A 14,894-nucleotide genomic window follows, 5' to 3' on the forward strand; every position below is an offset into this window, starting at 1 on the left:
ACGAACTCACATCAATCTCCACCAACATATTGTTTAGAAATAGGTAAAGCAGGCATGCGTGTCCACCCAATGAACAAGCCTGGGACAGGCTAGGTAGATGTGTAGGCCGTCATAGGCCGCCGACCCCGATGGCTGAACTTAGCCCGGCGCTGCAAGAGGAGTGGGACAGACTCCCTCACATCGCCTTTGGAAGACTCGTACGCACAATGCCTCGTCGAGTGAATGAATGTTTGACAAGTCGCGGTATTACGCATTACTGATCCAAATAATTCAAGTTTGAAATTTTCTATCTTACCCCTATCGTCCGTCAAGATCGTTGACGATCATACTTCACCATTGGTCGTAATGTGTTCCCAGTTGGTTCCTTATTATCATACAGCTGTTACGAGAAACTATATCTCTTAGAATTTTAGAAATTTATTTTCAATCTTCCCCTACCGTTTTTACATATAGCATTGGGCTGTCAATCAATCGGTTCCGGCCAGTCAAAACCAGTGGCTGAAAGCATGAATGATGTCATGAAATCAACCAAGACCTGATCACCAAATCCCTATTTCTTATGCACATACATACGTCATAATATCTGAATAATATAATTGAGATAATTTCGACTGGCCAGCATGTTATAATGAGACATGTTTAAACGTTACATTAATACTCACGCGAGCATTTCTTTAAATTGGACTGTTGGAAGTATAAAACGTCAACGCCGGACTATAACCAGTCTCGAGTATCCCCTCAACCAGATCCATTGTGCGTAAAATTAAAATAACGGTGACAATTTAGGAATGGATCACTGAATGTCAGTCATGACACCAGGTGTTCGTGAAAGGATCTATAAACGTGGGTATATTATGTTTTATCTGTAATGTGTGTTAATTATGTCAGAGTTATTGTGTACAAAATCTCTTTTAAGTTACCGGCTTTTAATGACCAAAATACAGTGACAAGCGGTAGCCGGGGTTAGGGTTCGCAACGGCTTCATTGTATCCACAGCAAGAAGTCATTTGTTCGACATACTATTCCAGGATTAATGTAAAGAATTACGTTCAGTGTCCCTTTGAACAAGGCTTCGGTTAGTTTTCGTGTCACTAATTTTTAGAACAGTGATGATTGTCTCAAAGATTTCAAACAGTTTTGTTGTTGATACGTGGGGGCATTTCCCAATTTGACACACCAGTGACAAAGGTGATATCCAATGAATTCTCTATTATGACTTGTGCCATATGATCTCCTGTTTTTTCAGGTGAACAACTGAACACATTTTGCCAACATCTGCTATCATAATGCATGAATACTTGCTTATGATATAGTCAGAATCGTGCAATGGGACAAAACACTGTACAGCAGAATTCGTCGACATATGAACTAAGGACAAGAGAAAGTATGGTGAGTTTGTTTCTTATGAACATGTAAAGAACTGTTGTTAAATTTCATTATATCTATTTAACCATCACTAAATCCTGCAACAGCTTATAATCAACTGAGATGTATAGTTTCTTTACGCCTCAGTTGAGATATCTGGACCACCGAAGCAGCATCAACAACCTAAACAGTTTTGCCAATTAAAGATAAACATAACACTTTGATTGGATTATTTCAACAAACCTCTCTAACTGAAACGATTGCAACTTTATAAAATATTTATGTATCCAATACACATATCATGCGAAATCGTTATCTCCGAGGGACTGGCTGTAACACTGACTGACTAGAATTGACAACATAAGAGATGCATTCCCATTATATATTGGAGTGCGTTTGGAAAGTCACACGTCAAATTATAAAGAATATTACCAATTTTGGAAACAGTCATGTGAGTATATCATGGTCAAAACAATTTTCTTTGAGAAGTTAGACTATAAGTTCCATTGAAAACAGAAATGAAACATTATCATGATTGACTATGATTTTATACATTGATCAAAACTGTTGGTTACTTGCATATACAGCATATCGTTTGCGAAGAGTTGGTTGATTGATTTGTTGTTTAACGCTGCACTCAGCAATATTCCAGCAATATGACAGCGGTCTGTAAATAATCGCGTCTGGACCAGACAATCCAGTGATTAATTTCATGAACATGGATCCACACAATTGGGATTGATGACATGCATCAACCAAGTCAGCGAGTCTGACGTGTTTGGAAGAGAGATCAGACAGATTGATGTCGTTTTGGCCAAGATGAAAGTGACAGATTACTAGGTTCTAATCACCGAGTTCACAAATACCGCAAATATTGTCGTAATGTCGCATGTCAAAGCATTGAGGACGAGGTCTCCCGATTGTAACAAAACAGTTGTATTTGTCAAATAATACTTTTTTTTCTGAAACCGTAATCAGAAAAAAAGTGCCGTCCGTTTGCTACTAAACCTTCGCTACAACAGGGTATCCTTCTCTAGCACCACCTATTGTGGTCGTCGTCACAATCATTTTTATTAGCAAATTAACACTTCCACAGAAATATTATATCATATATAACTACTGGTATATAAGGTGGACAATGCCATTTAATTGTTAATATTTGAGTTCTGCCTGCCTGCCTGCCTGCCTGCCTGCCTGCCTGTCTGCCTGTCTGTCTGTCTGACTGACTGACTGACTGACTGACTGACTGACTGACTGACTGACTGACTGACTGACTGACTGACTGAATTAATATGAATCAATAGATCTACTGACAATATTTATTCATGCAACATCAGTGAGACTCTGAGGATTAGCACTGACTGACATTATTTAACAGTGGTAAAGTTTTAGAAATTTTCGTTTTCAGAGATGAAATAAATATTATTGTTTTAATGTATATATGTTATTTTCAATTTACTCCAGATTTCATAACCGGCATCCAAACTTGTTTTTGTACAAAAATACTTATGTTGTGTTTAACATTAATAGTTCATACAGCGACAGTTATGTGATTAACAAATTCATTAAGACATTCGGTACAACTACTTTTTGATGTCAGTTAATTGGAACTATTAATAGGAATCAATACATATACTGACAATATTTTTTCAAGCAGCATCAGAGATTTTGAGGGAAGCCTTGACTAATATTGTTGGAGACAGATGTTGTTCTAGTTTCAGACGTTGGTGATTCATTTTCAGAGATGATGGTGCCCGCTATAACTCTCTCTCTCGCTCTGACGAATCTTGTTGTCGACAATCTCCTGTCGTGGATACCAACATCCCTGGTCGACTGCAGCTCCAGGTGTTTCCACAACACATCATGTTCCTCCTTCTTCTACAACCAAGGCGATGGAACCTGTAACTTGAATACTGTTGTCTACTCTGTTGTAAGCGACACTCTAACCCCCTCAGACGGCGTGTTGTACTACGAGTGGAAGCATGGTTTGTATGCGTTGTTTGTATCTCCCTACAATGAAGTAAAATGTATTGAAAAGATCAAAATCTGAACGAAATCAGCATTTAAAATGACAGTCATACAGCATACGATATTGACATGACAATTGAGGTGGGGCAGCAAAAACAAACTTTCAAAGTAATGGGCAGAGGCACTCACATCTAAAATCGCCCAGGTTCAATGACACGTCACATTAATTGCGTGTATGACAATCCCCTGCTACAAAAACTTAAGCGCACAGAGAAAGCCAGTCGTCTGATGATGTCACGTGGGATACGTCGCCATTCTTCTTGTTGGCTGGAGGATGTGGTCACCGTCGAATCTGACGATCAATGACATCCCAGAGGTGTTCTTTGGGGGACATGTCTGGGAAGCGTGCATGCCACGACAACACGTTGACGTTGTTGGCTGCAAGGAAGTTCTGCACGATTCGGGCTGTATGGGTTCTGGCGATGTTATGCTTGACACCACATGGCAGCTGTTGTAGAAATGGTAGGACAATTGGACGAGGAATGTCATCCATGTAACGCTGAGCTGATTACTGGGCGGAGTTGCCCTGTTTTCTTCCTGTTCTTGGCCTGTCAGATGTCTGCTCGGTCTGTCTGTAATGTTGCATCGGGTTAGGTAAGGCAACACGGAGCAACTAAACGCTCTAGCAATGCGGGCACGGGTGGATCCCATCTATATCATACCCAGGGCCCGCTCGCTTTGATCGGGTGTCAGTCGTGGCATTTTTGTGTATTTTGATCAGTGTGAGTGTCTGACATGCCGTCCGTATCATTTATTTTCCCTTATACTAGCATCGAGTATAAGTCTTGTTGCGTTACAACCAATGGCTGTTATAGAACACTTAAGTTACCATATACTCCCGCGATATCACGACGGCCTGTACATGGTCGAGTCTGGTCCACACAAACGAACCCCTCAATTGGGACACAATGGCACACAGTCAGCTGAGTTACCAAGCCTGTACACCTGATGTTCTTGGATTGTATTCCACAACCAGCATAGGTTGCTAGGGGCACATTCTTCCTTGGAATCCCCACAAGATAGCAAGCAGTCGAGGAAAATTCAGAATACAAACAATAACCATGTATATATATTGATTCTAGATCAAAACGGTTCACCGAATCACACAGATCCTGATCTAGATGTATCAATACTGTATCAAAACAGTTCTACTAATCACACAGATCTAGATCTAGATGTAGATATATTGATACTATTTCAACCTCTTCTCCTGATCACACAGAAACGGATCTGTTTTCATGACTTTCAAGTCGAGGAATTATCAAATGGCCAAATTGATTATCAAGTTTGCTCCTCAAAGTCCAATTAGTTGGAATATACACCAAGCACCAAGAACCATGGTATGTCTCGTATGTGGCGACTAAGCACTCGAGAAAAATTAATGACAACTTGCCTCATGTCCGATGTTTCACGAGTATGCGGTCGTCTAATAACGGACGCAGATACTGTATGATGTGCGACCTCATAGTTTATGGCGGCTAATAAATTATGTCTTTTGGACACATCTCAGATCTTTCCCATAGTTAGATGTTTATATAGGCAGATGTTTCATGTATGCTTGCAGAAGACTGTGACGACTCAGCAGGTCGGAAGTTTCAGAGGGCATCGTGGCTGTGTTTCTATCTGGTTAAGAGTAAGAAGGACTACAATCTTGCAAGCATGTATTGCCCCCTTCTGACTGCCAACACCCAGAGCAAGGTGGATCAAGCTCACATCATAGCTTCACGCCACGGTAAATGGTGCAAACCAGAATCTGAGACGTGTATACTTGAAACAGCCTTCCAACACTCTATCAATTATAACTGTTAACACAGACACTGTGCTTTCATACATATCTGGTTGACTGTCAAACATTTCAAGTCATGTACAGTCATTTTCATGTCTATCGGTTGGAAAATGGATTAGGCATAAGGCAAAGATAACACACTGCTTTTTCCAAACGATCACGTCGTTCATAACCTGTTTTTGCTACACTGTTATTGTACGGTTCTCTACATACATTTCCAAACAGACATAATAAATTTACAACAGAAACAAGACAAGGGAATGAGTACTCTACCAAGGGAACGTTTGGTTTGTACAGTAGTGTCTGTAATTAGCATGATGGTCTTCCATGCGACTAAGGGGCAACTGACAGCCAAATTAGTCGTCAAATGCACCTTTCCAGAGTTGCATCCATTGGTGATTGTTTAGAATTCAAAATTTGTTCTGATTATGAGGTTATGTCTTTCCGTGATATTACTGAAATACGGTTCAAAGCAATGTTGAACCCCACACGTGCCATCACAAGTTTTCATAAGTAGTCCTTATAAATTCTGAAATTCTGTTGTAGATGAACGTGTTTGGCTCGGAGGACATAAGATCCATTTCATGAACTGGAGGTGGATGAGTGGTGAAACGTTCGGCAATTTTCTGGCATGGAGTGACGGGTACCCAGTAAAAGACAAGGACTGCATGATCGCGGTGAAATCAACGCCACAATGGGCCTCCGATACATGCAGCAAGACCAGGTGGTTCATTTGTGAGGCATCAATTCCCCAGGAAACATCATATTGCAACTACTAGAATCTGATGAAAGTCAAACCCCTGTGGTTACACGTCAATCAATCACCCTGCTAGTTCAACCTGTTCACCACTGTTAACAAAAGTAAACAACTACTTTAAATGATTTTTACATATCATATGAAAGGAATATGTGAATAGCTATTTTGAATGTCGTTGATTTAGAAACGAACACATAATTAATACCAACCCTTTGGATATTCGAGGGAGTTTGGGTTGTGCTGGGAATCGTTTCGATAAAAAAGCATTTGTTCCAGAAAAGTGCAGAAAAAAATCATTTGGCGTCAGGTTTAAATAAGTGTTCACTGGACACTTGAGAGGTCTCTGTTTGCTTTCTTCTCATACCAAAATGACACGCTACTATATAAGTTAAGAACCGTTCGAAGCAGCATTAAACCCAAGTCAAGTTTGAAACCCGTTCCCATGGCATTTATGAAAACAATCACCATATTAAAAACTTTCAGAACGCATTCAGGAATCAGCAAGTCACTGCACCCTAATTGCTAGAAAATTACATGGTCTACATTTGCAGAGAACTTTTGATATTATTTTTACTTTTTGCTTGTTAATTGACGTCGATAAATGTTTGAACAATATTCTGTCAGCATGTCAAACTTGGAAAGTGACCAAGGGATGAGCAATGTCCCATCCTGTTGGGGCACAATATCACGTACTCAGAACATACTCCTACACACTGACACAGTGTAGTCAACTTTCACGATCATCAAAGTGAGATGTTTGGATGTTGTTGTAGTTTTGTTTAGTTTTTTAACATCCACTTAACAAAATTCGAGCTTGTGATTGGTATTATGAGCATCGATTCTCGCAACCGAGGTACAAGGACACGTTATCAACCAAGTCGCCGAATCTGACCACCCGATATCCAGAAAGTTCTATGTAACCAAGGGCATATATAGATTGCTGGGTACAATTCTAACCGGGAATCCACACGTGGACGTTGTAAATGACTCCGATGACGAACTCCTTCTGTGTTATGAATCACACGTTAAAATCACTACTCTGTTCCATGTTGAAAACGAGATGAAAATACGTTGCAACTGTGCACACTGATGTATCATAAAAAATGAAACTGTATTGCTATTTACAAGTTATGTTTGCCAGATATATATAATCTGGATATTTCCTCAATTTCTTACAATTAGTGTATGTGTTTCGTTGGTTTTCTTGCCAGAAAATATATTAAGACAGCTTGGTTTTGTTAAAACATTGTCAAAATAAAAAGAGTTCTCTTCATTTGTTGTTTTGAAATCTTTAGTCATATACATGTATGTATGGTTGGTTTGTTTGTTGATTGGTTGGTTGTTTAACGCCGCACAGAGCAATATTCCAGCTATATGACGGTGGTCTGTAAATAATCGAGTGTGGACCAGACAATCCAGCTATTACTGTCATGAGCATCAATCCACGCAATTGGGATACGATGACATGCATCAACCTAGTCAGCGAGCCTGACCACTCGATCCCGTTAGTCGCTTCTTACAAGCAAAGTCGCCTTTTACGGCAAGTATGTGTTGCTGAAGACCTATGCTACCCTTGATCTTCACGGGTTTCATGTATGTATGAAGTAAACTTGTATCAGCCATTAGATAGCACCAGACCCGTGAAGAAGAAAAGGTCATAAGAGGCAACCAAACCGCTGAACCACTTAACATGTATTAACTTACTGTCTGATGTGTAGGGGCGGTCGGGTAGCTTAGTGGTTAGAGCGTTCGCTCGTCACGCCGAAGACCCGGGTTCGATTCCCGACATGGGTACAATGTGTGAAGCCCATTTCTGGTGTCCCCCGCCGTGATATTGCTGGAATATTGCTAAAAGCGGCGTAAAACCAAACTCACTCACTCTGATGTGTGCACCCGAAAAACGCGGATTTTAATGATACCATCAGTTATTTATTCATCACCATGAAAAGTGTTTTACACCAAGGGGTCAGAACCAAAAAGGGGCGAGTGGCGAGTTTGTAAGTTCTGAGAACAAGGTCAGCAATGTATATATCTGCAGTGCCATGGTTTTCGGTTCATAGGTTATAGGTTCATAGAGGTGACATTACAAAGTAAAATAAATGCTTATTAAACGTTCAGAATTAAATTGCGGACCGAAATGGAGTTACACGTGCTCGAGACAAAATTGAATTACAACTCAAGGCGGCTTTAAACCTAACTTAGTTACTCTCCACATCGGCGTAGCAGGCTCAAATAAATCCCTTCAATTTCTCTCGAGAGTGACTTGAGCTAAGGGTCAAATCAGAGTGTGATTTGAGCTCAGGTTCAAATCACACTTGGGTGCATTCAGCCTTGGCTCAGGCCACTCTCTCTCTCTGCTGGCCCCAAAACACTCACTCAAGGCCCACATCACCCGACTCACTCACCCCGTTGGGCTCAAATTAACCCCCTATACGTTTACAGTATTCTACTGCTTCAGTTGGAAGATCTCGGATGTCCATGTGATCTTCAAACCCAAAAAGGTATTAGGAGACTGTTGACATACTATTATTACCTACAGACAGTAGGTAGGTGTGCATGAAATTATCGGTATATATTGTTTTTGAATTAACATGTGGCATCAATAGTCTGGAAGGATGTTGAAATGTATCCTTAATGTGTCAGATCTCTCACATAGTTAGGTTAAAGATCACCTTGGTTCAACTTTAGTTTTTGTCTAATCATAAGAATCATATCAGGGTGATGACAAGTATCCGATGCTACAGTTGTGTATACCTACATAAAATACATTTCCAAGAAGCAATCGAATGTTTCCCGATATGAACTGACTTTGGGCCTTTATTTCATATGAAGCTGCACCTTAGAAACATAAAACCATCGTTTATTGCCAAATGCACTGGCACCTTTGTCATGAATGCAACGACCGGATTTGCACACAATTTCAAGCATCACTTCAGACATTGGAACTCCAGTTAATAACTTGCCCACAGCGTTTTTCAAGTGCATTTCTGCTTGTTGTCTTTTCTTTATTTTGACTGTTTTCTACATTTAAAAGGGTCTTAGATTTGAAAATTTCCTCGTGTGAGGGAGGTTTAAAATTTGTAAAATTTCAAATGTTTTCATGCATTAGAAAGTTAAGTATCACGCTGGATATCAAGAGTTTGTATTTGAATAGTTTGACTATGCTCATGTTACCGGTTCTAAAACAAAATGATCATGTTTCCACTGTGTTAAATACTGGGTTCACATTGTGCAGCAGACAAATGGTCACGTTATATTTAGACACGGTGATCATGTGACATGGGCGCGCGTAAGTCACGTGCAGGAAGCGAGAGGAGGGGTAGTGAGTGCGCAGAAAAACGGACAGTTTCTTTTGTAACAGTGTCAGTCAGTCAGTACATGTACAGAAGGATACGGTTTACAAAATAAACTTTTGGACTGAGTTGGACTGGTCATACAGATCCCACCGCCTTAAAATGTCCATGACGTGTGTCATTTTTTAGATGTGGCCTCGTTTTATCACAAATTTGCAGCAATCCTTTCTGGCATAGCCTTCCCTCTATACAACCTTCAGAAAAAAGATGCGTCTTTCGAATGGTCCAACAATTGCCAACAGCCATTCGAAAAGCTAAAGCAAGCCCTTACAACAGCCCCCATCCTTGCATATCCCGACCAAATCAAACCCTTCATCATCACAATTCAATAGGGTATACTTTAAGCCAACTTGATTCTCATGGCATAACTTGGAATGATGTTGTTAATTAGGGCTCCAAGCCTGAAAGGCTCTAGAGCCCTATTCTAATCGTTCGATTTCTTCTTCTTCTTCTTCTTCTTCTTCTTCTTATTATTATTATTATTATTCCGTTGATTTTTGTACCAGAGCTAGCAAAATAACCACTACCTCGATTTTGTTCAACTTGTGTATGTGCAGCATAATTATTTCAGGGAACAATTCATTTTGTTTCAATAAAATACCACCCCTCCCTCTGTATATTAAATGGACGGTCCCTTAACAACAACATAAACAGTTTTGCCAATTTAGTTTGAATATAACAGAATGCACATTGATTTGTATATCTTATCAAACCTCCATCACAGAAACGATTGCAGCGTTATGAATAATATATGTATCCAATACAGATATTATGAGAAATCGTTATTTTTGAGGGAGTGACTGTAGGGCTGACTGCCTGGTGAGAGCAAAGCGAATGTGCATTAAAGTTTGTTGTCAAACTACCCAAAGTGTAAAAAGTCATGTGAGTACACAATTATCAAAACAGTTGTTCTTTAAGAAATGAGTCTTAAAGTTCTTTTAAAAACTGAACTGAAATTACAAATTACAGTAAACTACGGTTATAACGAACACGATTATAACGAACTGACGGATATAACGAACTTATTTTTTGGTCCCGACTATTTGCTGTAGTTATGTTGTATATATGCTTATAACGAACTACGGTTATAACGAACTAAAATTAGTAGTCCCTTTGAGTTCGTTATAACCGTAGTTTACTGTATTATGTTTGACGCTGTGTAATTTGTCCCTTGATTATCAGCATCGAGTGTGAGCCTAGTGTTGCAATCAATGACTTTTGCCTAACACTTCAGTTACCTTATACTCTAGCTATATCGTGGTGGCCTGTACAACGATGGACTCAATTGGGTCGCGATGACACACAATCAACTAAATCACTGAGCCTGTATACCTGATGCTCTCGAGTTGTATCTCACGACACACACAGGTTGCTTGGGGCATATTCCTACTTGGAATCCCCACGGTTGGTTGTTGGTTGGTTGGTTGGTTGGTTGTTGGTTGGTTTGTTGTTTAACGCCGCACTCAGCAATATTCCAGCTATATGACGGCGGTCTGTAAATAATCAAGTCTGGACCAGACAATCCAGTGATTGATATCATGAGCATCGATCCACGCAATTGGGATCGATGACATGCTTCAACCAAGTCAGCGGGCCTGACCACCCGATCCCGTTAGTCGCCTTTTACGACAAGCATAGTCGCCTTTTACGGCAAGCATGGGTTATTGAAGACCTATTCTACCCCGGAATCTTCACGGGTCTGGAATCCCCACAGAGCAGCAAGAAACTTCAGAATACAAATAATAACCACGCGCATGTATTGACACTGCATCAAGACTGTGCCACAAATCACACAGATCAACATCTAGATGAATTGATATTTCATCAAAACTGTTCAACAAATCACACGCATCTAGATGTATTGATACTTCTTTGAAACTGTTCTGCTTATCACATACAAATTGATCTAGATGTATTGATATTGCTTCAAAACTGTTCTTCTTGTCACACAAACCTAGCTCTAGATTAGGGATACTGCAACAAAACTGTTCTACTAATCACATAGATCTAGATCTAGGTATACTGGTATTGCTTAAAAACAGTTGTACTCGTCATGCAGACCAAGATGTATATGTATTGATACTGCAACAAAACTGTTCTACTAATCCAAAAGATCTAGATCTAGGTATACTGGTATTCCTTCAAAACAGTTGTACTAGTCATGCAGACCAAGATGTATATGTATTGATACTGCAACTAAACTGTTCTACTAATCCAAAAGATCTAGATCTAGGTATACTGGTATTCCTTCAAAACAGTTGTACTAGTCATGCAGACCAAGATGTATATGTATTGATACTGCAACTAAACTGTTCTACTAATCCAAAAGATCTAGATCTAGGTATACTGGTATTCCTTCAAAACAGTTGTACTAGTCATGCAGACCAAGATGTATATGTATTGATACTGCAACAAAACTGTTCTACTAATCCAAAAGATCTAGATCTAGGTATACTGGTATTCCTTCAAAACAGTTGTACTAGTCATGCAGACCAAGATGTATATGTATTGATACTGCAACTAAACTGTTCTACTAATCCAAAAGATCTAGATCTAGGTATACTGGTATTCCTTCAAAACAGTTGTACTCATCACGCAGACCCAGATGTAGATGTACTGATACTGCAGCTAAACTGTTCTAAACACAGATAGAGACCTTGATTAATTAGTTTTATGTCAAGGATTTATCGCTGTTGATTGTCAAATGTTCCAACCAGCCCCACATAGTTTGAATATACATCAAGCAGAAAAACATGTTAAAGGCATGGTATGAGATGACCAAGCACTCGAGAAAATGACAACTGAATGAATGAATGAATGAATGAATGAATATTGTTTTACGCCACATCAGCAATTTTCCAGCTATTCGTAACGAGAACCGCTTCATAAAAAATCCAGCATACACATATACAGAACATTCATAAAAGTATGATATCAAAGATCACATAAAATATCAGTCATACATCACAGATAAAAGCAGAAAAATGAAGGTTTACACTTTAATGGTACAGGTCATGATCTTAAATGAGTGTCGTAAATTTATTCTTTATTCACAGAGTTATGGCCCTTGCTTAATTCTTTGTCCATCGTTGTGCATACTGCATGAAATGGGGACAAGCTCTCTCGGAAACTAGGGAAGTTAAATGAATGAAAGTTTGCATGCTCATCTAAGAGACTCTTGTCAAGGGTGAGTTCGAAAACTGGTTCTGTCACTTATTGTTTTTACGGAGTTGTGGCCCTTGATTCATGTTTATTTGGAGCATAGTGTCTGCATCGGGGACACGTTTTCTCAGAAGCTACTGCAGTTAGCTTATCAAAGAGATACTAATGAAGACTGTTATTTATACCAGAAAAGGGGACTTTTGTGTGTATTAAATTCAAATTTATTCATTTGTTTCTGATGACACAAAGCGACCCAAGAGCCTATCTCTTCTTACGTTATGGGACTCTTTTGTATGATTTATAATCACGACTATATGAAAAAAAAAAGAATTCTAATGTGCCCCGTGGCGGGGGATAGTGATAACACTGATTTCTTGATTATTCATCTATCACAACGAAACGTGTTTCATACTTACCATCGACTATTTCTCATTAGTTTTAAATCCAGGTATATATGAACAATATTGTTCACAAATTCATTGCAAATCTATTCATGGCTTTGCACAAAAGTTCTTAATCCATCGCAAGAACTTATACCACAAGATTAATTAAATGACAGGGGACATCGAATGTCAGAACAGAGAAATATGCATGTTCTTTCCATCATCAACATTTTCTATGTTGCCAACCGATCTCCTGGGGTACAGAGTGTGATGTGCTCATGTATGTAAGCCTATGTACTGTCTTGTACTGTATCTTGAGCCGTCAGGGACATATGCTCAAACACAGGGTTCTTCACACCATATACAGAGAATGATCGGTAGACAACGAATTGTATCTTGTCATCATTCATTGATACAGCTCCAGAATATGTCCGCGAATTCATATTTAGCAAAACTCGTAGCAGACAAAGTAAACGAACCGAGTTACCTCCCTTTATTCAAGGCATTTGATGCAATATGAAATTTGAACCCCACCTGTAAACTATGCTTGAGTTAAAGGCACAACTAACACAGCCGACGGACACTTTACAACTGACTTATTTAAGAGTACAAGTCTCGTGTCATTTACAATAGTCTCGCGATATTTCATAGCATGATGGGGAGTGTTCCCACAACGATATATACAATTTGTGTTGATTCACAACAGAAGTTTGCACATTAATGTTAGGTAAGATAATATAAAATGTGCATTTACTCAACCCAGAACAACAGCTTGTTACCATCATCTGGTTAATACACAATGCTGGTCAACGAAACCAAAAGAGATTTCAACAAACTTGAAAATAGCGACTTCTCTTCAAGCACACGTTTATTGCTTCACGTAAATCAATCTACGTCGGTTTCAACTGGTAAATCGCTAAAATCGCTGGGTTTGTGTGTGTGGGGGGGGGGGGGGGGGGGGGGGGGGGGGACATCTGCCCTAACCAGCACAGCAAATTCTTTTATGTTTAGGGGATGTAGGTAGGAGGGGCGTCAGAATAAGAAATATCATCTTCCTCACCCACAGCTGATAATCAATTCTCAAAGAAACAAAAACGTCTGCATCGTGAAATCATCTCACACGCCAGGCACATTTCAGTTGATCAAGAAGTATTATGGTTAACGACCTCTTTGATACATACACAATCGGATTGTGGGTGTTTCATGTTTCATTAGATTGTGGTTGATTATCTTCGTTTCGTTTCGCCGGGTACCTTACATTAAAGAAACGCCAGTAGCTGTGATAAAACGAGCTCCTGAGCATTCTGTTATCCAAACTCTTTTACATACACACATGAAGTGAGGAGAGTTGTGTCAAGATTGAAGTCGGTATACACTTAAGATTTGGTTTGTTGGTTTGTTGTTTAACGCCGCACTGTACAGTGTAACAGTGTAAAGGTGATAATGAACCAACAAACATCTCCGACATCTCCATCAAGGCATAAATTTTGTTTGTTTGTTGCTTAACGCCGCACTCAGCAATATTCCAGCTATATGACGGCGGTCTGTAAACAATCGAGTCTGGACCAGACAATCCAGTGATTAATATCATGAGCATCGATCCACGCAATTGGGATCGATGACATGCATCAACCAAGTCAGCGAGCCTGACCACCCGATCCCGTTAGTCGCCTTTTACGACAAGCACAGTCGCCTTTTACGTCAAGCATGGGTTGCTGAATACCTATTCTACCACGGATCTTCACGGGTATACACTTAAGAGGAAGCTACATTGAAACAAGATGACTACACTGAAACAATGGGAAAGTGTTCTAATTTAACTTATATCTGCTACTATGAGACATATTCAACTAATACTGACGTTGGCATTTGAACAAGAAACAAACACTTACTCTTTTTGCAAATTGTGTGAGTGGCTGATGCTACCGGTAGGGAAGGACATGCTAACCCTTTTCGCGAACATCTCGTGTCATAACTGAATTTCTGTCACCCAGTGATATTAATGTAACCGCTACTTTGTTTATACACCCAATGGAGTCTATTTCAGCGGATAATCGAAA

At 39.6% G+C, this 14,894-nt stretch overlaps 1 protein-coding gene across 1 annotated transcript; it reads left to right on the forward strand.

Annotated features, from left to right (window-relative positions):
- Nucleotides 1-1,718: 1,718 nt before the first annotated feature.
- LOC124141500 lies at nucleotides 1,719-7,159 on the forward strand. The gene is made up of 4 exons (XM_046509537.2): nucleotides 1,719-1,816; nucleotides 3,108-3,350; nucleotides 4,958-5,125; nucleotides 5,726-7,159. The coding sequence occupies exons 2-4, from the start codon at nucleotides 3,110-3,112 to the stop codon at nucleotides 5,956-5,958; spliced, it is 642 nt and encodes a 213-aa protein (XP_046365493.1). The 5' UTR covers nucleotides 1,719-1,816; nucleotides 3,108-3,109; the 3' UTR covers nucleotides 5,959-7,159.
- The last annotated feature ends 7,735 nt before the right edge of the window (nucleotides 7,160-14,894 follow it).

Source organism: Haliotis rufescens, unplaced genomic scaffold (assembly GCF_023055435.1).
Source record: "Haliotis rufescens isolate VD_foot unplaced genomic scaffold, xgHalRufe1.0.p SCAF_26, whole genome shotgun sequence".
NCBI lineage: Eukaryota > Metazoa > Mollusca > Gastropoda > Lepetellida > Haliotidae > Haliotis > Haliotis rufescens.

What these genes read in the sequence shown, in the direction of transcription:
- LOC124141500 (XM_046509537.2), top strand. Translation starts at nt 3,110, where the DNA reads ATGATGGTGCCCGCTATAACTCTCTCTCTCGCTCTGACGAATCTTGTT. An exon ending in GTACTACGAGTGGAAGCATG is followed by an intron (nt 3,351 to 4,957) that starts GTTTGTATGCGT and finishes GTATGCTTGCAG; the next exon opens with AAGACTGTGACGACTCAGCA. An exon ending in CATCATAGCTTCACGCCACG is followed by an intron (nt 5,126 to 5,725) that starts GTAAATGGTGCA and finishes ATTCTGTTGTAG; the next exon opens with ATGAACGTGTTTGGCTCGGA.